At 43.7% G+C, this 24280-nt stretch overlaps 2 protein-coding genes and 2 non-coding genes across 11 annotated transcripts; all 4 read left to right on the forward strand.

Annotated features, from left to right (window-relative positions):
* Positions 1-818: 818 nt before the first annotated feature.
* RPL21 (ribosomal protein L21) lies at positions 819-5369 on the forward strand. Of its 8 annotated transcripts, none has more exons than XM_078375218.1 (7): positions 819-920; positions 2226-2313; positions 3047-3125; positions 3482-3543; positions 4352-4464; positions 4989-5139; positions 5238-5369. In XM_078375218.1, exons 3-7 carry the CDS (start codon positions 3059-3061, stop codon positions 5325-5327), a joined length of 483 nt encoding a protein of 160 aa, XP_078231344.1. In that variant the 5' UTR covers positions 819-920; positions 2226-2313; positions 3047-3058; the 3' UTR covers positions 5328-5369. The 8 variants fall into 8 exon arrangements, with proteins under 8 accessions (XP_078231344.1, XP_078231343.1, XP_078231341.1 ...); XM_078375217.1 differs by having other exon boundaries at positions 2226-2291; XM_078375215.1 differs by having other exon boundaries at positions 819-849.
* LOC118154338 (small nucleolar RNA SNORD102) lies at positions 4175-4245 on the forward strand. The gene has a single exon (XR_004744205.1). It is a non-coding gene; the product is annotated as a small nucleolar RNA SNORD102 (small nucleolar RNA).
* Positions 4509-4637, forward strand: LOC118154367 (small nucleolar RNA SNORA27). The gene has a single exon (XR_004744234.1). It is a non-coding gene; the product is annotated as a small nucleolar RNA SNORA27 (small nucleolar RNA).
* A 14154-nt stretch (positions 5370-19523) lies between the features above and the next one.
* On the forward strand, positions 19524-22430 carry RASL11A (RAS like family 11 member A). Its single transcript, XM_002748940.5, has 4 exons — positions 19524-19752; positions 20167-20223; positions 20327-20406; positions 21691-22430. The coding sequence occupies exons 1-4, from the start codon at positions 19632-19634 to the stop codon at positions 22156-22158; spliced, it is 726 nt and encodes a 241-aa protein (XP_002748986.2). The 5' UTR covers positions 19524-19631; the 3' UTR covers positions 22159-22430.
* Positions 22431-24280: the final 1850 nt, after the last annotated feature.

Here is a 24280-nt window from a genome sequence, read left to right on the forward strand (position 1 = left end):
AAGTTTTAGAGTTGAATGTACATGAATTGTCATACTATTTTTCTACATCTTTCTCTTTTTGCCTCATCACATTTCTGAGTTCAGTCCTGTTATATTGGCGAATAACACTACATCCTATTAACATCCCATAAAGTATTTAGTCTCTTATTGATGAACATCTCTAATTTTTTGCTTCTACCCACAGCGCTGTTACATACATCCTTGTTCAGTTACCAAAGTTTCTACAGGACGTATAGGTAGGAGCAGAGTGCTGGGCTTTAGTAATTGAATATCTTGTTTTACTAGGTTTTGCCAAATTGCTTTCCAAAGAGGTTTTAACATTTGCGCACCTACTGGCAGGTGCATATGTTTAGACGTGTGGAGGAAAAACTCTTTAAAGACATACAAACTAGATAATATACTTGCTTCTTTCTCGTTTGACTTTCGTACCCACGCAAATTATTTCTGGAAACAAATAGGTAGCAGCTACTAACCCTTTCGGCAGCACCAGCTACAGCCTTCCGCAGAGAGACGCAGATACAAAGCAGCTTCCGGCGTAGACAGTGACGTAAAGGAGGACGTAAGCACGCTCGGACGTCAGCGTCCTGTTCGCCGTCCTCGAAGGCCCCTTTCCGGGCTGTCTGACACGATACAGGTGTCAGTTTGTGTTGGCCGGTTGCCTTTCTTTCGCAAGAAAGGAAACTATCCTCACAGACTCTCCTTATTCTCAGAGACTATTTCCTTCCCTAGAAAGGAGTCGCTTTTGGCCGGCGTTTCCTTCAGGCAGCGCCGCGGGCAGCTCACAGGCCCTTGTAAGGCTCGCGCCGTGGCCCCACCTCCTTCTTTTTGGCTGGAACCGCCATCTTCCAGGTAGGGCCTGTGCGTGGCTCCCGGGAGCTAAGCGTTTGACAGACTTGAACTGCTACCTTGTGGCCGCAGAGGTAGCATTGGGACCGTGGGGAGACTGCCTAACCTATTTGGGATCCATTGGCATGGGCAGGTTAAGCCATGTTCTGCTAGACGGAGGAGCGTGCGCCGGGTCGGGCCTGGGCCGTGGGCTGAGAATACGACTGCGGTGTCGCGGCTATGCCGGGGGACATTTGCTAGAAAGACAAGGCTCAGTCGCTTGGGGTGAGGCAATTCGAGTTAATCTGGAAAAGACTTCGTTTTATGTCCCCGTGGCTGCATCCCCGGTACCGTGAGTGGCTCTCTCAGATAGGTTTTGTGGGGGCCGCGTGGCCTGAAGCCTTTCTAACTCCTTTCGGTGTGACGTTTTTTGTTCCTAATCTTTTGATACTGTTGGTTGAGGACTTAAGGGGTAGTAGGAATGGGTTTGAAGTCAGGCGTCTGCTTTAATCGCCTGTGAGGCCTACATGTGTGAAAACCCGGGCTCTTGGTTGCAGAATGGGTCCCGGAGTTGTCCTGGGTAATGAACCCTCCCAACTCGTGGTTAATGCATGAGACGATTTCTTACTGTTTTTAAAATTTTGACCCCACATGGTGATTGGACGAAGCGAAAGTATTTTGAGGTTGCAACACCAATATTTGTACCAAGAGGAGTTACTGTTTTGCTAATTCTAGGGCAGCATGCTTTGAGTGAAGGGAAACATTTAGCCATAGTTCATCTTTTTGTCTAGTTTGTGGATGTTAACAGGCAGAGTCAGGCAAACTGCAGATTACTCCTTATAGTGGATACTAGTTGCCATGATTTTAATACTGCTGCAGACTGAAGGGTCACTGTTTTGGAAAGCGGGTTCAGTTTCAACTGTACGGGGTCCATGTGGAAAATGTATTCCTTACTCAGGAATATGGATCTAGTTTGGAGTCAAGAATAAGTTAACTAGTTCTGCCAGTGGGTGATTCCACAGAGTGGCTTGAATCTACATAGTATCACTCCTTGTTTACTAACTTACCACAAGTTTTTGGAACTTTATATACTTGTAAAGGCTTTGGGGATTAGAACAGGGTACCTGCCATTTAAGGGATTCGTCCATTATAACAATGGTTTGGCTTTGGTGAGTTCAGTGAAACATGTTTCCTTGTTACTCAATTTTTATTAAAATGGTACTTTGAGAGCCATTCTTAAGGAATTGTTAATAAATTTAGAAACCAAATTGTATTAGAATATTGTTAACACACTAAGCCTGACTGGCGTATTTTACCTTATTGTATGAGTAATGGCCAGGAATAGCGCTTTTTTTTTTTAATCTTTTTTTCTTTCTAATTTTTTGTTTGTTTGTTTTTAGCACTTCTGTTGGAATGACCAAAGAGCCATCAAAACTATTGTTGTGGCCTTTTGGGAAACAAGGAAGGTTAATTTCTAAATGCCTATGGGTAAATTCTTAGATAATGATAAATTAGCTGCCAGTTACTACCAAGCACTTTACAGGGGACAAGAATTTCTGAGTTCTTTGTGTTACCTCAGTTATGAAAGTGTTCACCCCCATTTCGCATGTGAAGATGAGAGGTGAAATGTGCACTTCGCAGCTAGTAAGTGGCAGAGCCTATGTCAAATTTAGGTCAATGATTATAAAGCCTGGGTTTCCCTTTCTTCTACCCTAAATACATTTTGTAGTAAGTAATCAGAAATGTCAAGTGACTTGAGATTTCTGACAGTTAAATAAATGCTGTTTGAAATACACTGTCACAGAAAATTTGGTTGACAAGAAAGATTTAATTCACATAAAAATGTACGTCTATTCCATTGTGTTCTCCAATAAATTATTTTCTGGTTAGTAATTACATGCCTTTGGTATTCTAGATTGAATGGTAGAAGTCCTTTTGTGTTTTTATATTCTCATAGGGAAATGGTACTGGTTTGAATTTTTGTATCAAGTTCTGCTACATAAGAGTTTTGATGTTACAGATCTTGGACACTTTTGCCAAAAGACCTTACTTCTGAAAATAATGGTTTTTCACCTTTCAGCAGAAGTAATTGCTTGGTGATCCAGCTTTCACTTTGCAGTTCTCACATTGCTACTGAAATGCAAACATTTGAAATTGCAGGGGTTTTGGGGAATAATGCCAGTTTTCAATTGTATTTGACTGTTATGCTTTTTGATTTCAGTAATTCGCCAAAATGACGAACACAAAGGGAAAGAGGAGAGGCACTCGATACATGTTCTCTAGGCCTTTTAGAAAACATGGTAAGTAGGTTTACCTTCCCTGAGAGAGAGCATGGCACCCATTCGTGTTCTGTTGTGTTCAACATGTTGTGGTTCATAGAATGTGTATCAATAGCATCTACCCAACTTATTTTATAATAAATAAGCGTGAAGTTTATGTAGTTTTGTGACTAAATATTGATGCAAGATTAAACTTTGGAGAGAGGTTGTGATTTAGTAGGCTTATTTTGCTTTCAGGAGAAATTGTCCATTGGCAAGATATTAAGCATGTAACCATAAAAAATGATGGATGTATGTGTTAAAAGCTAGTAAAATTGCATTTCTTTTACTCTAGACTTTTAGCCTTAATACTCGCTATATCAAATTTATTTTTGCAGGAGTTGTTCCTTTGGCCACATATATGCGAATCTATAAGAAAGGTGATATTGTAGATATCAAGGTAAATATAAAATTAGGGAAATAACACTACAGAAGTTAGAAAAGTTGGATTTAATCTAGTGTAGGAATTCGAATACTAGTGTCTATTGCATCTGTAGGAGTATGGAATAGATTTTTCTTGAGACAGTTTTGCTTTTGTTGCCCAGGCTGGAGTGCAGTGATGCAATCTCAGCTCACTGCACCCTCTGCCTCCCGTATTCAAGTGATTCTCCTGCCTGAGCCTCCCAAGTAGCTGGGATCACAGGCATTCGCCACCATGTGCACCCAGATAATTTTGTATTTTTAGTAGAGACAGGGTCTCACCATGTTAGGCTGGTCTCCAGCTCCTGACCTCAGGTAATCTGCCTGCCTTGACCTCCCAAAGTGCTGGGATTATAGGCATGAGCCACCATGCCTGGCCTATGAATGGATTTCTTTAAAGTATTCTTAGAATTAAAATTTTTCTCATTACCACTTGGAGTTAACATCTAGTGGAAATGGGGTGGTAGGGAGGGGGATTATGAGAGCTTCTCTAGGTAGAAAGGAATACGTTAAAGTTTAATGGTTGATGAAAATTACTGTTACTGTGGTTGTGGTTAAGAACCGTCCCAGTGAAAGCTGTGACCTAGATTAAACGTATCCCAGCACTCTAGAGCTTAGTGATGATTATTTCTTTGATTGCTTGAAGCAATGTGAAAAACACATTTCACCGGCTCTGAAAGCTCTTGAGTTGCCATTTGGAAGAAATCTTAGAATATCATATCGTTACTTAAAGTCAGGTTTTTAAAGAAAGAGGAAATGCTGGTATATAATGTTTGTCTCTTTAACAGGGAATGGGTACTGTTCAAAAAGGAATGCCCCACAAATGTTATCATGGCAAAACTGGAAGAGTCTACAATGTTACCCAGCATGCTGTTGGCATTGTTGTAAACAAACAAGTTAAGTAAGTAGTGTTGCAGTTCTTCCTGGCTAGTTGGTATTCCCTCATACCCCCTTTTCACTTTGCCAATTGGACTTAATGTCTTTATTGGTCATTCAAGTGGGGCAAAGGAAATAATCCTTTTAAAACTCAGGCAAACTGGGTGTTTGTCTTGTGTCCTGTCAAAGGAAACATTGAAATAGATTTACTGGAAAGTCTTACACGGTTTGGTGCTAAGCAGTTTTTATCGAATAAAAAGAAATTTAGTAAGCTATAAATTTTATTAGCTCTCTGGTTTTGGTTAGATACTAGAGTTTAATAGGCTGTCATCTCATCAAAGAGAGCTTAAAAGTAGGGATGTTCTGCAAAGCCTCTTCTGATATGATTAATAATTGATTGTAAATTAAGTAATCGAGCCATACTTTGTTGATTTATCATATCTGGGTGAAAGGTTCATGGTTTATTTAACAAATGAAACTGCAAAGGCAGTTTCTATGTTTCCATTTTATTTTTGATAAAGTACTTAAAAGAATTTCTGTTCTGTCCAGGGGCAAGATTCTTGCCAAGAGAATTAATGTGCGTATTGAGCACATCAAGCACTCTAAGAGCCGAGATAGCTTCCTAAAACGTGTGAAGGAAAATGATCAGAAAAAGAAGGAAGCCAAAGAGAAAGGTACCTGGGTCCAACTGAAGCGACAGGTGAGAATTTAGTGTGTACTTCATTGGTCCTGAGAGTACTTTAAGGTTGTTTTAACACTTCACATAATTATTTTATTCCCTTTTTTTTCCTTTAATAGCCTGCTCCACCCAGAGAAGCACACTTTGTGAGAACCAATGGGAAGGAGCCTGAGCTGCTGGAACCTATTCCCTATGAATTCATGGCATAATAGGTGTTAAAAAAAATAAAAGACTTCTGGACTGTTAAAAAATGTTTTTCTTCATTGAGTAGAAGTGTGGTGTCAATGTATTTTTTGCTGAAAGACATGAGGTAGCTTATTGCAACAAATTACTCAATTGGTTAGAAAATGGCCAGCTGTTATATATCAAATATTTGTACTGGTTTGAAGGTAGTCCCTCTAAATCATCAGGGAAGAAATAGAGTATCAAATAAGTGGAAGGTAATGTATTATATTACACTTAAGCTCCAGATCCAGAATTTGCTTTTGAATCCTAAAAAAAATTGATTGTTGGCCGGGCACGGTGGCTCACACCTGTAATCCCAGCACTTTGGGTGGCCTAGGTGAGTGGATCACAAGGTCAGGAGTTTGAAACCAGCCTGACCAAGATGGTAAGACACCACCTCTATTAAAAATACAAAAATTAGCAGGGCACAAGGGCAGGTGCCTGCAATCCCAGCTACTCAGGAGGCTGAGGCAGGAAATGGCTTGAACCCAGGAGAAGGAGGTTACAGTGAGCTAAGATTGCACCACTGCACTCGAGCCTGGGAAACAGCCTCCGTCTCAAAAAAAGATTGTTTAAAGCATCCATTCTTTGTGTGTTGCATGTTAGCTTGGAATTGCTTTGACCATACATGGATCAGGACTCAGAAAATAGTGGTGGTGATAGCACTTAGACTTTTGCTGTAACAATATACCAGAGACCTGGGTAAAAAGTAGAAGCTTATGTGGTTGTTCCAGAGACTGCAAAGTCCAAAGGTAAAGGTGCTGGCAGGTTTGGTGTCTTAAAGGTTTGACCTTCACTTACCTCTTGATACTGCCAGGGTGGGAGGTTTTTTGTTTTTTTTTTTTTTTAGTTGAATCTTTATTTTGAGATAGTTGCAGATTTACGTGGAGTTATATAAATAGAGATCCCATGTGTGCTGTATCCTGTTTGTCAGTGATAACATATTGTAAAACTATAGTGCAATGTCACAATCAGGATATTAATAGGCTGGTCATAGTGGCTCATGCCACTTTGGGAGGCCGAGGTGGGGGGGATCGCTTGAGGTCGGGAGTTCAAGACTACCCTGGCCAATATGGTGAAACACCTGTATTAAAAATACAAAAATTAGCCAGCTGTGGTGGCTAGCACCTGTTATCCCAGCTGCTCTGGAGGCTGAGATGAGAATTGCTTGAACCTGGGAGGGAGGCAGAGGTTGCAGTGAGCTGAGATTGTGCCACCGCACTGCAGCCTGGGCAACAGGAAGACTGTCTCAAAAGATAGTAACAAAGTCAATATATAGAACAGTTCTAACACTACAAGATACCTCATGTTGCCTTACACAGTCAGACCACCTCTTCCTCTTGTCATCCCCACTGACCCCTGGCAAGCACTAAGTAGCCTTCATTTTGTCGATTCAAGAATGGAAATGATAGGGATCATGTAAGTTAGATGTGACTGTTTCTTTTGAATTAGCATAATTCCCTGAAGACGCATCTAGGTGGTTTTCTGTATTATTTATTTCTATTGCTGAGTACAATTCCATGGTATGAACATACCACAGTGTGTTTAATCATTGACCTGTTAAAAGACATTTGGGATATTACCAATTGTTAGCTATTGGTTTTTGGGGTATTTGTTCTGTTTTTTTTTTTTGAGGTGGAGTTTTGCTCTTGTTGCCCAAGCTGGAGTGCAGTGGGATGATCTCAGTTCACAGCAACCTGCACCTCCTGGGTTCAAGTGATTCTCCTGCCTCAGCCTCCCAAGTAGCTAGGATTATAGGCATGTGCCACCACACTTGGCAAATTTTGTATTTTTAGTAGAGACGGGGTTTCTTAATGTTGGTCAGGCTGGTCTTGAACTCCTGACCTCAATTGATCTCCCCACTTGGCCTCCCAGCATGCTGGGATTCCTGGCCTGAGCCACTGTGGCTGGTGTGTTAGCTATTGTTTTTAGGGCTGTTATGAGCATTCATATACAGGTTTTTGTGTGAATGTAAGTTTTTATTTCTCTGGGATAAATGTCCAAGAGTGCATTTGCTGTTCTTGTAGTAGTTGAATGTTTAGCTTTCTGAGAAACTGCTAAACTGTCCAGAGTGTTTTCTACCATTTTGCATTTCTACCAGCAGTGCATGACTGATGGCAGTTTCTATGCAACAGTAGAGATTAAGTTTCATCATGAATTTTGGAGAAGACATATTAAAACAATACCATTCAATTGGAAACCTTTATTTACCAAACATGGGTCCTTGAAATGCAACCTCACTAATCTTGCTGATAGGCATTAAGTCCATTTCATCCCCTAGTTGATTTTATCCAACCTTTGAGATTCTGCACAGTCTTCTGTTGCTACCTTCTTGGGGTATATTTGCTGTGTAAGACAAAGACCTAGTAATACATGCTAAATGCTATGAATGAGGTTGGGTACAGTGGGTCACAACTGTAAGCCCAACTCTTTGGGAGGCTGAGGTGGGAAAATCAGAGTCCAGGACGTCAAGGCTGCAGTCAGCTATATTGCATCACTGCACTCCAGCCTGGGTGACAGAGCAAGACCCTGTCTCAAAAAAGTACATTTTTTAATGCTGTGAAGGGGAGAAGTCTAGCTGGCCTTGAGTGTTTTGTCTAATAAAGTGAGGTGGGTGATATGTACTGCTTTGGAATCCCCCGCACCTGGATATGAATCTGAATAACTGCCCCTAAGGATCCACATTCTAGTAGTGGAGAGTTATTTTTAAACACAATTACCACATTAGTCCTGTTTATTTTCCGATGGTGGTTCATGGCTCAATCATGCATCTAGTTGAAGTCATTACACCCTGTTCCTTTAGTCACACTTCTGTTTTTTCCCTTCATTAAAGCAGCTTCCAGGCTTCACATTTACTCACTCTGTTGCTACACTGCAAATTGACCTATGTAACTCAGTTTTCTTACCTGGAAGGGGATAATAAAAATGCCCCTAAAAGGGTGATTGTAGGGATTAGATGGGAATGCTTAGAAAACACATAGCTTGATGTCATGGTAAATACTCGGTAACTACCAACTTTTATTTCATAATCTAGTGCTGATTGAGAACTTAACTACATCATTTCTCCACAAATGCCTGCCGGGAGTATTTTGAATGTCCAAAATTAAGCCATTGCTTTCCGGCAAATCTAGAATTTATTAATATTTAGGTTTAAAGAGTATGTATGGCCTCCTTTTGTGGGAGGGGGTGTGATATATTTTTCTATTTACTATTTACCTGCTTGAGAGGGCATACATAAAGCTGAGCTCTCCATTAATGAATGATCGTTGTATGCTTAACATTTGATGACCACTTGATCTATTTCATCCTCCTAGCTGCTTTGAAATGTGGGGATTACCATGTTTTATGAGTCAGATAAAAGACTCAAGAATGGAGGATAACTCACCAGTGGTCACACTGCCAGAAAGTGGGAGAACAGGGACTTGAAACCATTATCCTCTTATGTCAAAGAGTTCCTCTATTTGCTGTACTGTTTGACTACCAAGTGGATCCCTAAAGACTCCGATAAGTTAGTGTGTGTGTGGGTACATGGTGGGTGCCAGATAGTGTCTGGAAGAACACATTATTTTTGTAGCAGCTTTGTCGAGCTATGACTGATAAAGAACAAAAACTGTACCTTTAATGTGTACAGCTTGATGAGTTTAGACAATTGGATGAGTTTGTGCAAACACATGATGCCATCATGTGTATCATTCTTTGTAATCTGGTTTCTGCTTGTTTTCCTGTTACCGTCTTCCTACTTTATGCTTGAGGTATTAGGAAAAAATATATTTTTTCAAGTTCTTTTGCAACATGCACTTGCCTTTGCCTGAAACACTTAGGCTTTCCTTTGGTCACTTGATGAGTCCCTGTGTGTCCCTCAGCATTCACCCAGTGTTATCTCAGATGGTACCTTCCCTGATGCAAGTATTTAAGGAGAGGAGTGAAGAAAGCTCTTGGAATCAGAGAAGAGAGATTACTTCTGCTTGTAATAAAATCCCCATCATCTTTGTTTCTATGACAGATGTTTCTGTTACAGTGTTTTTAACTTGTGAAGTTCTGTCTTCCCCAATACACCTGAGTTTAGGGACTAGTCTTACTAAATTTTGCACTCCTTGTGCCTGGAATATAGTAAGCATTCAATAAATGCTCTTCGGATTAATGAGAGAATAACGAGAAAAATGATCTTTAAAAAAAATGGATATGTCTGTGTGTTCAGTCTTTACAAAACTATAGTGTTTCTCTGAATTTTGAGGGTTTGTAACCATTTTGCATCTGAGTAAGTAGGATTGTTAAATCTGCCATGTAATGTGCAGAGATCAGGAGACGTTAAACATTCTTTTGTTCATTCTCCAACAAGTCATGTTACCTTCACCTTTTGTTGCCCTTATCAGAAAAATGATATCACCTATCTGAGTATAAGGGATTGTATAAAATGATTCCTGGAGGCCCTTTGTTTACTTGATTTCGTGTTTTACCACAACCAGGTGGAATAAGTAAATTGTGACTTGTCAACAAGGAAATGGGGATATGAGGTGTCTCAATTCAGAGGGGCTGATGAAGTTGGCCATTGAGAGAGAAGGATGTCAAGCAGAATTGGTTTAGGGCGACTACTATCCTTAGCACAGATATTCAGGAAATAAACTCTTCTGATTGATGTACAGCACAGCAATTTTAAAAATAATCAGTGGCAATACTGTTAATATGCACAAAAATTTTAGTATTTTGGATGAACCTTCAAAAATAGATTTTATCACAAGCGCAATGTTGAGTTAAAGAATATGTTTTTCAAATTGTTGATTCATTTTGAGAATTGATTTACAAACAGATTATACCAGTTTGCACTCCACCCTCCAGTGAACATGCTTGTGTCATAGTACTCTCATGAGCATTGATTATTTTAATTTAATCTTTGTTATTTTGGTGGGAGAAATGTTTAATCATTGAGTATGGCTTCAGTTAGCTTCTGGAACCCTCTCCTGGTTTCCTTTTACCTGCTCGCTCTGCAGTCTTTGCTGGATCTGTTTCTGACCTCCAAATATTGAAGTACCTTTATACTCCAGGTGAGATTTAGCCTCATGGCTTTGAATACCATTTATATTCTGACTATTATCTTGGTCTACAAAACCTTCATTATCTGTCCTGTAGCTGCTTTTGCAACCTATACTTGAACCACTTCCAGCCCCAAAGTCAGATTCAATTATAGGAGCTTTGCTGTGTCTTTTTTTTTTTTTTTTTGAGACAGAATTTCTGTCTTGTTGCCCAGGCTGGATTGCAATGGCATGATCTGGCAATCTCTGCCCCCCGGGATCCAGTGATTCTCCTGCCTCAGCCTCCTGAGTAGCTGGGATTACAGGCATGTACCACGCCGCCTGGCTAATTTTTGTATTTTTAGTAGAGATGGGGTTTCTCCATGTTGGTCAGACTGGCCTCAAACTTGCAACCTCAGGTGATCTGCCTGCCTCGGCCTCCCAAAGTGCCGGCATTACAGGTGTCAGCCATCGCACCTAGCCCTTGCTGTGTCTAATATGCCAAGTATGTTCTTGCTTCAGGGCTTTTATAAGTAAGTTGAAGTACAAAATGTGAAGGAATGCTTTGGAAGGAGCACGTCATTCTATGAACAAATGCTTTTCCTTCATTCTTCGCCATGATTTGTCCCCTTTAGTCAGCCTCTGCTCAAATTATATCAAGGTTGTCTCTAAATATCCTATAAGACTTTCTTCATTTTCTATATTATACCTTATAGTACTTATTACCCAACATAAGTTTTCTTTAGCGGTCTGAGTTTTCATCAACTTGTATCTGTAGATCTTTATCAAGGGTTTTTTTGGTTGTGTTACTGTTTTTTTTGAGACTGTCTCCCTGGACACCCTGGCTAGAGTGTAGTGACACTATCACAGCTCACTGCAGCCTCAAACTCCTGGGCTCAAATGATCCTCCTGCCTCAGCCTCCTGAGTAGCTGGGACTATAGGCGCATGCCACCACGCTCGGCTAATTTTTGTGTTTTAGTGGAGATAGGATATCATTGCCCAGGCTTATCTCAAACACCTGGGCTCAAGTGATCTGCCCACCTTAGCCTCCCAAAGTGTTGGGATTACAGGCATGAGCCACCATACCTGGCCAGGAAAGGGTTGTTTACTAGTACCTACTCTACTGTGGAATGAAGGGAAAGGAGATGGATACCATAAAGCTTTATTAAGGAGGTGACAGTATAGGAGGAACAGTAAGACCCAACTCCCTTCATAAAACAAGGCGAAACAAGGTATCAAGTGGGGCAAAGGAGAACAGAGGAAAGAGTTGATATTGATGGGGCTCTTGCCTCTGCCCTCTTGTTTCACTGATTATCCTGGTCTGTGTAGTGGTGCAAACTTGGCTCACTGCAACCTCTGCCTCACGGATTCAAGCAATTCTCCTGCCTCAGCCTCCCGAGTAGCTGGGATTACAGGCATGCACCACCACACTTGGCTAATTTTTTGGTATTTTTAGTAGAGATGGGGTTTTCCCATGTTGGCCAGGCTGCTCGAACTCCTGACCTCAGGTGATTTGCCTGCCTCAACCTCACAAAGTGCTGGGATTATAAGCGTGAGCCACCGTGCCCAGCCCAACTTGCTGCTTTTTTGACTTCAGCCTGCAGACTTGGAAAAACCAGCAAATATACCAAGCAGCCCTTCCTGTGCCTTCCTCCTCCCTTTCATAGCTAAATTTCCTGGTCGCCCACTGCAAATCTGGCTTCCGCCTCCACTACTGTGATGAAACTGTACTCTTAAAGGTTACCAAAAACTTGCTAATTAACAAATGTAGATACTTTTTTCTAATTTAATTTTATCCACGTAATATTTGGCAGCCAACAATTTTTTTCTCTTGCAGAGGTTTCTGCCATCATACTTTACTCAGTTTCTTCTCCCTATCTGACCCCCTTCTACCCTCATTCTGGCTCCTCCTAGATGTTCCACATTTGCTCTCTCTTCCTTCTCTATAAATTATTCCTGGGTTACCTAAGACAGAGGTTCTTAAAGTATGATCTCCCAGCTAGCAGCATCACCATCTTCTGAAATCTTGCTAAAAATGCAGACCTGCCCCAGACCCACCAAATTGAAATTCTGGGATGGGGCCCAGCACTCTGTATTTAACAAGCTCTCAGTGAATAAGATGCATGCACAAGATTGAGAACCATAGGTCTATGTCTTTAGCCTTCTCTTAATACTTGAGACTCAGTTGCAGAGCTCACATTCTCTGAAGCCCCAGATCTGTAGTTCCATATCTGTCTTGGGCAGCTCCATCTGGATAGCCTGCAGGTTAGGTTTTATAAGTGGGGAGATAATTAAATGAAACCTCCAAGCTTTGAGTAATGTGTTTGTGTGTGTTGATAAAATTGCATGTCTGCCTTGCAGGTCCTGAACAACAACCACAGATTGTGAATTTATAAATTAACCTCTTACTGTCCAATTTCCCTTACACTTGTCAGTGAAAATGAAGAAAAATATCCTAACTATAAATGTTTCACCCTATGTTTAAGTAATAAGAGCCATGATTGTAAGTGAGGCTGTGTGCTTCTTCGAACTTTGAATTCAGTCTGTTCTGATCTAGCCAGGTATCCTCTAAGGCTTTCTGTTTTTGTTCAGTTCAAACCAGTCTCAAGGGTTAAATAAAATATATCACACTGTTTTTTGAAGTTTTCCTCTGAATGTTGCAACAGAAACACACACTTAGGTTCTTATCTCTTCCATGTTCCTACTCCTGTAGTATTAGCATTTTCTGTATACTAGGATGGAAAATTTGCTAAAACATAAAGAATTGCTAATATTTAGCAATAAAAATTGCTAAAATATAAACAAGGTAGTTTTACTGTTTTTTTTTGTGCATAAGACAGGATTTGAAACTGGGTTGGATTTATTTGGAATGAGTGTTTATAGCATATTTCTTCACCCCAGCTCCGCTTAAAGGAGAAAAAAATTGATAGCAAAAACCCTTCTCCACAGAATCTGTTCAACCATTTGCTAGGTTATGAATAATAACAGTGAGGCAGCATCTGCAGCTGCTGTTGCTGAGGTGCAAAATGTGCACAGAGGATTGAATAAGCAGCCGAGGCTCTGCACAGAGGATTGAATAAGCAGCCGAGGCTCTGCACTGTGATTCTTTTCAAACAGCCATGTGTGGTGAGGAGCTGCTGACAGGCCTCCACACAAAACCGCTAATGGAACAGGCATGCAAATGCTGACGTACATGCTTCTCCAGCAAGACTCGGATTTATGGAACTCGTTTGGATTGGAAAATAAATGAAGTGGAGTACTCTTTACTCTCTGTAAAATGAGATGATGGCTTAGTTCAAGTGAAGATGTTTGAATTTTTTTGGTTCCACCTAAGAAGGAAGAGAGGTTCAGATTAAATTAGTTGCTCATGGGAGATGAGTAAGTAAACAGTTTTAAGATCTTTGAGGTCAAAGACCATATCATCTTCTTTTTTTTTTGGATTCAGGGTCACCCAGGCTGGAGTGCAGTGGCACAATCACAGTTCACTGCAGCCTTGAACTCCTGGGCTCAAGGGATCCTCCCACCTTGGCTTCCCAAAATGCTGGGATTACAGGCATGGACTGCACCAGGCCCATATCCTATTATTTGTAAGCTCCTAGTACTCATACTGTTGTGTGTATAGTCTACTCTTTGTATCTGTATCTGTAACTTCTGCATGCATGGATTCAACCAAGCTGGGATGGAAAATACTGGGACAAAAAATTCCATCTGTTCTGAACACGTACAGACTTTTTTCTTCTCATTCCCTAAACAATACAGTGTAACAACTGTTTGCATAGCATTTACATTGTATTATGTATTATAAGTAATCTAGAGATGATTTAAAGTGGGAAGAATAGGCCAGGCACAGTGTGGCTCATGCCTGTAGTCCCAGCACTTTGGGAGGCCAAGGTGGGTGGATCATTTGAGGTCTGGAGTTCGTGTCCAGCTGGCCAACATGGTGAAACCCCATCTCTAGTAAAAATACAAAAATTAATCAGGCATGGTGGTGCACGCCTGTAATCCCAGCAAGTAGGGAGGCTGAGGCTGGAGAATTGCTTGAACCCGGAAGGCAGAGGTTGCAGTGAGCTGAGATCATGCTACTCCAGTCTGAGTGACAAAGTGAGACTCCGTCTCAAAAAAATAAATAATAAAGTAGGAAAGATGGATATAGGTTATATGAAAATTAAACACCCTTTCATGTCGGGGACTTAAGCATCCCTGGATTTTGGTATCCTCAGTGTGTCCTGGAACTAAAGCTGTGCAGATAACCCAAGAAACAACTGTAGAAGGAGCTCTCCACCTCAAGAAACTTAATTAATGACTTTCTATGGCCTCTCAATAAACTTTTTAATATGCCGTTCACAGGCTGGTTCCCAGCCTTTTGGGTCACTTACCACATCCTTCTCACCATTGAGACTACTCAGAGTTCCTCACACTTGCCATATACCTTCATGATTTTGCACATGCTGTTCCTGATATGCCTTCGCCCTCCTCTGGTTTCCACCGATCACACCTGACTCACTTGCAGCCTAGCTCATGCCTCCCTGAAGCTTTCCCTGATACCTGAGTCAGATCTAACTCTCCTGTGGCAGCTCTGTTGGAGATTGCATCCTGACCTGCTCTGGCCTTCCACTACTGACAGTGGTCTGCAAACTGCTTGTTTTATTTTGTATTTATTTTTTGAATTTTGATTTTTTGGAGACAAGGTCTTATTTTGTTGCCCAGGCTGGAGTGCAGTTGTATGATCACAGCTCACTGCATCCTCAATCTCCTGGGCCTAAGTGATTTTCCTACCGCATCTTCTTGAGTACCTGGGACAACAGGCATGCACCACCATGCCTGGCTAATTTTTCTTTTTATTTCTTTTTCTTTTGTTGTAGAGACAGGGTCTGAAACTCCTGGCTTCAAGTAATCGTCCTGCCTTGGCCTTCCAAAGTGCTGGATTACAGGTGGGAGCCACTGTGGGTGGGCTCTTCATCCTGCCCTCTACACCTGTGGAATGTCCCAAGATTAAAAATCAGAGGGCTTGAGACCTGAACCACTATACGGCTCTGTGACTTTGGATAGGTTGCTCAATTTGTCTAAACCACAATTTAGAGAATATTCTTTACCTGTTTCACAGGATTCATTAAAAACTAAGATAATATTTGAGAATTATCTCGGTACACGCAATAGTAATTTATAAATGGTAATTTGATTAGTGTTTTCACTACAGGGGTGTCTGTGAAGGCAGGCACGAGTGTGTTACAGTTCCCTGTCTTCTTGGTAAATGTTTGCTGCTCTTTGTGTTCTGCACCAGCACTTATCACAGAGCCTCACACGGTCCGTTGTCAGTCATTTTGCCTGATAAGTTGCAGTAAAGTGGGGCAGAGGCATGATTCTGGTTTAGGGAGAGCACCTCAAAGGCAGAGGCTCTGATGCTCCGGTAGACTCAGTAGTCAAAGACTTAGGATATACAGGAAAGACAGTTGATATTGGACTGTGGATGGGGGTGGGGGAGTTGTTTGTGAACAAGAGGAGGACCCGTGGCAAAGTTTTGCTTGATGTCTAGAATTCAAGCTTTTATTTGACTGGTAAAGAGTTAATGGCTTCCTAAGTCTGCTATTATTTGCATATTACCAAACTCTGCCCTTTATACTCATTCTGAACACCCACAGATTTGTATATCTGTATCCATGCCTACTCATTTCTATTATCTTTTTTAAAACCACTTCAGCAGGCCCGTTATATTGGTTGCACCACAGTTTTACATAACTCGGGACACAATTTTAAAATGAAGTGGCAGAACACAAGCAGCAGGGGTTCAGGCAAGGCTATTTATAATCCTACAGTTCAGTTGCTTATTGTCTTCACTAGAAGGTCACGGATTATTTTGTGTATTTGTACATGCAAAGAGCTTTTCCAAGGAGAATGAAATAGCATGTTGAGCTCTTCTGAGCATAAGTGCAATGTAAATGCAAAGTGGAACGTAATTATCACTGGGCAGAGAACAGTCAGAAATCTTCCTTATTGACTGACCTTAAACTACAGTGGTCTTATTCCAGACTGGGAACGTAAAACAGAGAGAGAGGTGAAGAGAGACAGAGATACTCGACATTCAACCAAGAAAGGGCTCTTTTCCCTTGAAAGTGCTGCATCTTCACTCCAGGGAGGTGAATAGGGTTTATAGCAGATCCCCTTGGCAGTCATTCTCTCTGTGAGTTCTTGATTTTGAATGGGGGTGGTGATGTGTCCCTCTAGAGGGAGGAATGATGATTGTCTAAACTAGTCGTGGCCATCCCAGTCTTCTTTGCTAGATATTTGAGTAATCTCTTTCCCAGTTTCTTTCTCTGGCCAGTGAGATGTAAGAGAATGCTGAGTTCTTGTGAGAACTGCTTTATTTCATAATTAAAGAGAACAACTAAGAGAGTACTCCCTCCCTTCCTGTTTGGGTGAGGACTTGATATTGCAGGAGCCACCTTGCATCCATGAAGGAGAAGTTAAGGGAAGCTGAGAGACAACTCCCATCACAGAGCTGCTTGTGACCCCGGAACTTGACAGTTTCCACTTGTTCCCCAGACAGTCATTGTCTTTATGGTGCCTTTTCCCCCATCAGGGAGGGAGGTGCCCTGCTTCAAGTCTTTCCAATTAAACTGCAGTTTAATGGGGGAAATTGCCTTGTGAAGAGCCAAAAGCCAATACAACTTAAATACGGCAGTTCATCTCAGGACATCTCCCAGCACCCTTTCTCCTGAGAGCAAGCTGCTGTGGAAACCAAGGCAGTGGGAAAATGGTCGGAAACATGACTAATGTCTTTTCCAGTTCATACACTGAAGACGTCAATCATTCATTCATTTGGAAAGTCAGCCAGTGAACAAACATTTATTAAGGATCTTGCCAGTCCCAGGTGCCACTATGTGCTGGGTATTAGAGTCACAAGCTGAGTCCTTGTCCTCTCGGAGACAGACATGAAACAAATATTCCACCAGAAAGTAATGATAGTTGATATCAGTTCCCTGAGAGCGAGTAACTTCAAGACAGGGGTGGGGACAGTGGCAGTGAACAGAGACAGCTTCTCCAAGGGAGGAACATGTAAACTGAAGTCACCATCTAGTCTAGTCTAGTTTACTTCAGGATTATTTAGAATTCTCCAGATGAGAAATTAGGAGAGCAGCAGGGATAGAGAGAGAGAGACAGCAAGAAAGGCAGGAAAATTATGGAACTTGGCGATTAATCAATGTGGAAGTGAAAGAGTAGATGTCTAGATGTCTAGAATTCAAGCTTTTATTTGACTGGTAAAGAGTTAATAGCTGGTAAAGAGCTAATAGACATCAAGGATGTCTCCCAGGCTTGGGAGATGGAGACACATTCATTAGCATGGTCAATTACAAAAAATGGACATCATTCTCCACCACTCTGCTTCCTAGTCCTTTCACTCCTGACTTCTGCTCTTTCCACAAAGGGGCGGAGTCTATGTCTCTACTCCTTCAATTTGGGGCCCATGACTTGCTTTGGCCAACAGAATGCAGCAGAAGGGATGGCTTCCACCTTGAGGCCTAGGTCTCAGGAGGCCTTGTCCATTTCCACCCACTCTGTTGGAACTCTGCTCAGCTATCATGAAAGTAAGCCCTGGCCAACCTGCTGAATGAGAATCTGCTCAGCTACCATGAAAGTAAGCCCTGGCCAACCTGCTGAATGAGAAGAGACACGTAACTCACTCACTGCCCTCCCTCATCACAGCCAACAGCTGCCAGATGTGAGTAATGCCATCCAAGGGTAGCCAGCCCCCACCCCCAGAACCTGGAATCTCCCTGCAGATGCACCAAAGGGCTCAACACCTGTCAGTGATTGTTGTTCTAAGCCATCTAGTTTGGTGTGGTTTGTCATGCAGCAAAAACTAACTGGTACAACCAGGCAGAGAAAGGTGTGAATAAGGGTGGGGCTGTCTAGGCAATTAGGCAGGTGAGGCTGGAACACAGGAGGCCAGAAGCATGAAGAAGGTCTTCTAACTGTTCAAGGTAAAAGCCCTCAGGCTTCTGCCATGCCACTTCTGGTGGGATCCAGAAATCCAAGAACCAGTCTATGGCTCTCTTTTGTGTCCTCTTCCTCACACTGCCTCCCACCCCACCCTAGACTACTCCATCATGCACCTAGAAGTAAATACTTGCATAATGAAGCAAATGCATGACTCAAGCACATAGGATAGTATTATTGATGGACAGTGCAGAGCCAGGGCCCCCAGTGGAGTGCTCTTAAGTGTTCAGGAATGAGCCAGTGCAATCCCTGTCTGCAGAGAAGGGGCTGGGTGTGGATGCTGAGCTGCTAACAACCACTGCCCCTAAGGGGACTTCATCTATCCCTAGCAAGGTCACAGTGACTGCAGTTGCCTCCACTGATAGTAATTCAGAGCTCTTGCCCCCTCCATCCCCTTTTCCATATTAATGTTACCCCTTAGCACCTTTTCTTTCTTTTTTTTTTCAGACGGAGTTTCGCTCCTGTGGTCCAGGCTGGAGTGCAGTGGCACGATCTCAGCTCACTGCAACCTCCGCCTCCTGGATTCAAGCCTCCCGAATTCAAGCCATTCTCCTGCCTCAGCCTCCCGAGTATCTGGGATTACAGGCGGTCGCCACAACGCCCGGCTAATTTTTGTATTTTTAGTAGAGATGGGGTGTCACCATGTGGCCAGGCTGGTCTTGAACTCCTGACCTCAGGTGATCCACTCGCCTTGGCCTCCCAAAGTGCTGGGATTACAGGCGCGAGCCACCGCGCCCGGCCCCTTAGCACCTTTTAAAATAAAAAGGGCGTTTTACAGGTATCTGTGTCTCCCATTGCTGCAGAAACATCCAACGGATCGCACTTTTTCTTCTTTTTTCTTTCGCCAACTCGTAACTCCTATCTCAAGTTCACCAACAGGTCTAGTGACTCTGGCTGGCGGCTGGGGGCGAGGAGAATCGCAGAGTGCCTGACTATTGGCCCTCCGCGCCCTCTGGACAGTGGCGGTATCTCCTGGGTCCGGGCCCCGGAGCCGCACTCCCGCAGCAGGGCGCCTGGTGGAGCGCACGGCCTCGGCGACAGTCAGCTCCGCGGCCTCTGCTCCCGCCCCTCCCCGCCGCGCCGGGAAGGGGCGGAGACGAGGAGGAGCTGGGGCGGCCGCCGAGCTCTAGGGCGCACCAAGCCCTTTAAAAGCCGCGGGCCTTGACAGCTCGGTTGACAGCGGTCCCGCGTCCCTCGTCCGGCACTCCCAGCTCGCGAGCCGGCTCCGGGTGCGGCGAGGCCCAGTCCGCTCGGCTTGCACGCCGGACCGCGGGACGCGCTCCATGCGACTGCTCAGCATGTCCGGGCACTTTCTGCTCACACCCATTCCCGAGTCCTCCCCGGACCTCCTGCCCAAGGACATCAAACTGGCAGTGCTGGGCGCCGGGCGCGTGGGCAAGAGCGGTGAGTGCGGCGAGGACCCCGAGTCGGCTTCGTTCCCTGGCTCCTGCCGCGGCCACTGGGGGCGCTGCGGAGAGAGGGACCCTCGGCCGAAGCTGCGGGCAAGGGGCAGGTGGAACCCGGCTGCTTCCGCGCTCGGAGGGTCCCCGTCAGTCCGGCCTGCTTCCCTGGCCGTTTCCTGGGGCATCTACTCCTGGGCTCTCGGCGGGGTTCACGCCTGTTCGGGGATGGGGTGCAGAGGGGTGTCCCGCCAGTCGTACTCGCGGCGAAGCCCGCGGCTCCTCGGCTTTGCGGAGCCTCTGGAAGGGAGCCGTGCCCGCGGTTCTGCGCCCCTCACTCCCTCCAGTTCTCCCGGGAGTGCCGGGGCTTGACCGGCTTGTCCTACTCCTTCGGTTGATTTTCCCATTTCCTTTTCAGCAATGATCGTGCGCTTCCTGACCAAGAGATTCATTGGCGACTATGAACCGAATACGGGTGAGAATACTTTCACGCTCCCTGCTTTTATGTTTGCATGTTTCTTTTTCTTTTTCGGGATGGGAGTTTGAGAATTGAAAGCAAATTCTCCTTCATTCTCCAGGCAAATTGTATTCACGGCTGGTCTCTGTCGAGGGGGACCAGCTCTCCCTGCAGATCCAGGACACTCCTGGGGGCGTCCAGGTAAGGACCTCCAGGGGCAAAGAGCTCACCCCAAACCCTCAGACCACCCCGGAGGGCACAGCACGTAGGGTGCCCACGCTGGGCGCAGTGGTCTAAGCAAGGCATCTAAACAGACCTGTGCATTTAGAGGTAGGAATGGGCTGTCCACAGGTGGGGCCAGTGGTTGGGGTGTCAGAAACTCTCTAGGGGGGAGGCGTGGTTAGAACCAGCCTCCTTTTGTTAGCAGCTGACTTAACTTCATTTTGCAACCCTGGTGGGCCATCACTACTTAGGCACCTCTTCCGAAGGTAGCCATGGAACCATTAACAAAGAAAAAAAAAAAACATTTAAAAAACAACAGCAACAGTTAGGATTCTGCTGGGAGAGTCCTCTCCCCTGACAAACACTGCTTTTTTTCTGAAATGGAGTTTTGCTCTGTTACCCATACTTGAGTGCAGTGGCTCCATCTCGGCCCATTGCAACCTCCGCCTCCTGGGTTCTAGCAATTTTCCTGCCTCAGCCTTCCTAGTAGCTGGGACTACAGGGGCCTGTCACCATGCCCGGCTAATTTGTTGTGGTGGTTGTATTTTTCAGTAGAGGTGGGGTTTCCCTATGTTGGCCAGGCTGGTCTCGAACTGCTGACCTCAAGCGATCTGCCTATCTCGGCCTCCAAAGTGCTGGGATTATAGGCTGAGGCACAGTGCGGGATCCAAGCACTGCTGAAGTGCTGCTGTTATTGGCTGCTCCCTCAAGTCAGTAATTGCAATTAGATAACCCCTTGGCAGAGGATCTAGGATGTAACTTGTTTATTAACCAGTTACTAATTGCTACTCCCTTCTCCAGAGGAAAGGTCTTGTGGAAGAACCCTAAGCAAGGAATTTCTTTCTGTAACATTCTTAAGAAGTGCATGTTAAAAATATTTGTATGGGTTTGGGAATAGATATTTATCTTGGCTTATTTTCAAAGTTTTGTTTATTATGAGTTAGTGTTTTCTACAAATTGAGCCATTCTGGTTTGAGGTCATTCTTCAGTCAGCCATGGTTCACCAGAGACTGCCTGTCAAGCAAGGGGTTTAAAAATAATGCAGGATAGCAGCTAATAAAGCAACCCAGGCAGGGAGTTTGCCTGGGAATCTGCCCTTTCCGTTATCAAAAGCCTCCTTCTGCAGAAGCTGCGCAGAACCTGAAAACTGTATTTGGTGATTTCTTTTTCAAGTGTTTCTTCAAAGGTTGCTTTGATGTTGCTTTGAGTTTCTCTCCCACGGAGGGTTTTCTTGACTGGTTCTCATTTTGATGTTTTTCTCAGATCCAAGACAGCCTCCCCCAGGTCATCGATTCTCTGTCCAAATGTGTGCAGTGGGCCGAGGGCTTTCTGCTGGTGTATTCCATCACAGACTACGACAGCTACTTGTCCATCCGACCCCTTTATCAGCACATCCGGAAGGTCCACCCTGACTCTAAAGCCCCTGTTATCATCGTGGGCAACAAGGGGGACCTTCTGCATGCCCGGCAGGTGCAGACACAGGACGGTATTCAGCTAGCCAATGAGCTCGGCAGCCTGTTCCTTGAAATTTCCACCAGCGAAAACTACGAAGATGTCTGTGATGTGTTTCAGCATCTCTGCAAAGAAGTAAGCAAGCTGCACAGTCTCAGTGGGGAAAGGAGAAGAGCCTCCATCATCCCTCGGCCCCGCTCTCCCAACATGCAGGACCTGAAGAGACGCTTCAAGCAGGCTCTGTCTCCCAAAGTCAAAGCCCCCTCTGCCCTGGGGTGAACCATCTCAGACAGATGCCTCTTTTTTTAAATATGCATTTGTGCAGCTAAAAGACTGGGCTTTTCCCTTTTTAATCACACATTCAGAGTTTATTTTTATAAAAAAAATTGATTTTCAAGTATATGTGTATTTCTGAAAGTTCAAACAGTGATTGCCTAGAAGCTGGATAAAACTTTGTTTTGTTTTAATAAAAGAACTGTTTTTTGTTTTGTTTTGTTTTTTTTACTGTAACCGCTGGCCACTTTTCCATTAAAGGCAAAATGGCAACATTGCTCCTTGTTTTCTCAATGTCTTTTTATAGAAATTCTACTTGCACCAGAGGCCAGAACTGCTCCGTGCTTGCCCTCATTCTAAACCCTGATTGGTGTCTCACAGTGGGGAGGAGTTCATGTAGAGGGAGTCTGTTGTGGGAGAAAGGAAAGTATGTGGAGGAGGAGAGGGATTTGAATAACTACAGGATGTCTTTAATGAGGACACTGGCACCAGTCATGAAACTGACACCGATTTCGAGGGAAGGGGTACAGTGTGAACTGATGCTAAAACGTTACAAGTCATGCGTAACATTATTTACTGATGCAAATGTAAGTTTGTACTCTCTACCCATATCTAAAGAAAAGCCAAAAACCCCTTTTCTAGTATTTCTCCTATCAGTAAGTAGGCCCTACCGTCCAAAACTTCTTCCCTTCGAATAGGGCACCAGATATGTCAGTTCTTGCTCCTGTTTTTCTCTAAAGCCTCACTCTCCCTTAATCTAGACCTCCCCTTGACTGGCAGGCAAGAATCTAGGCAAGACCCATGTTTCTTGGCTTCTAGAATGACAGCTTCTAAACGTCATTTTACATCCGAACAACTTTGCTAAAACTAACCCTAATCATTTTATTTCTGTAAAAAACTCAGTGGATTTCCCCTTACCTACTGGTTAAAATAGACATGAGACATAACATCAAGACTCTTTACCACCTCTCCAAGCTTATCAACCCCTCCTTCCGACACACACACCCCAGCAGTCAGTCCATTCCAACACATGTCTTTCCCAGTCTACTCCAGTCTTTCATGTCTCCCGGCCTTGGCACAAACTATCCCTCTGCCTCAAATTTTTTTTCCAATTCTATACCTAATGGCTTGCTAACACATCTTTAAAAACTCGAGTCTCATGCTACATTCAGCTCTGAAATGCCTTCTCTGGTCTTCCTCTATTCCTGGAGCATTTGCATTATAACTCAACCTTGTCATGTAGCTATTTGTTACCCCACTGGAAGGAGCCCCCTCAAGGACAGTAACTGCATTTTATGATCTCGTATTCCAAACTTCTAGTTCAGTGCTTGCCCGTAGAGTGGTAATTTTTAAGTAAATATATAATGAATAAACGAATGAAAGCACCATTTGTGGTGCCGAGGGTCAATGATGGGATATTACCATGAACCAAGTTGTTACTTCTGCAGGGCAAGGGCAGGTGTCCTGAGTAATTAACGATTCTTAGCTGCGACGGAGAGGAACTGACATGCAGCTTCTGACAATCACAGACCATTATCCTTCCATCTAAGAACACCTCTGTGCAGAACTGTGATGTCAGTACCATGTTTCCGTGTAGTTGAAGAGAATCTACCTATACAAAATGGCATGAAGGGTTAGGAAAATCAGATAACGCATGTCTAAAAGAGTGTCCAAATAATTAAATAAAATATTAATTTGGATCCCATCGTCTTTTAAAAAGTGCCTCACATTCTCCTTGTTTGCATGCTCTCCGAACAAAAGCTCTATCATCATCTGTTCTGCTGCCTGCCATGATTCTTAACACTGTAGGTGTAGACACAAGAACAACGGATTCTCCTAGTCCCTGCCATGCCTACGACGTGTCCAGATTGCCATCTGCCACCAGGGGCTTCTTTGCCTTCAAGGAACTGAGATCAAACATCCCATGGGAAAAAGTTAAATCATAATCTAAAAGCTAAAGAATAAGACAAGCGATGTCCCCAGGCCACCTATGATCAAGTTTCAAGTGAGAACAGAAAGCAGCCTTGAGCTCTTCAGGGGAGCAGGCTGTGGATCAGAAGGGTCAAAAGATGAGTCCCACGGCCATTTCAAAGGGACTCATGGGCTCAGGCAGGCTGATGGGCCAAGC

Source organism: Callithrix jacchus, chromosome 5, assembly GCF_049354715.1.
Source record: "Callithrix jacchus isolate 240 chromosome 5, calJac240_pri, whole genome shotgun sequence".
Taxonomy (NCBI): Eukaryota; Metazoa; Chordata; class Mammalia; order Primates; family Cebidae; genus Callithrix; species Callithrix jacchus.

Coding starts and splice junctions, on each gene's coding strand:
- RPL21 (XM_078375214.1), top strand. CDS start 3,059: ATGACGAACACAAAGGGAAAGAGGAGAGGCACTCGATACATGTTCTCT. Junction 3,126..3,481: donor TAGGCCTTTTAGAAAACATG/GTAAGTAGGTTT, acceptor TTATTTTTGCAG/GAGTTGTTCCTTTGGCCACA. Junction 4,465..4,988: donor GTTGTAAACAAACAAGTTAA/GTAAGTAGTGTT, acceptor TGTTCTGTCCAG/GGGCAAGATTCTTGCCAAGA.
- RASL11A (XM_002748940.5), top strand. CDS start 19,632: ATGCGACTGCTCAGCATGTCCGGGCACTTTCTGCTCACACCCATTCCC. Junction 20,224..20,326: donor CGACTATGAACCGAATACGG/GTGAGAATACTT, acceptor TTCATTCTCCAG/GCAAATTGTATTCACGGCTG. Junction 20,407..21,690: donor ACACTCCTGGGGGCGTCCAG/GTAAGGACCTCC, acceptor TGTTTTTCTCAG/ATCCAAGACAGCCTCCCCCA.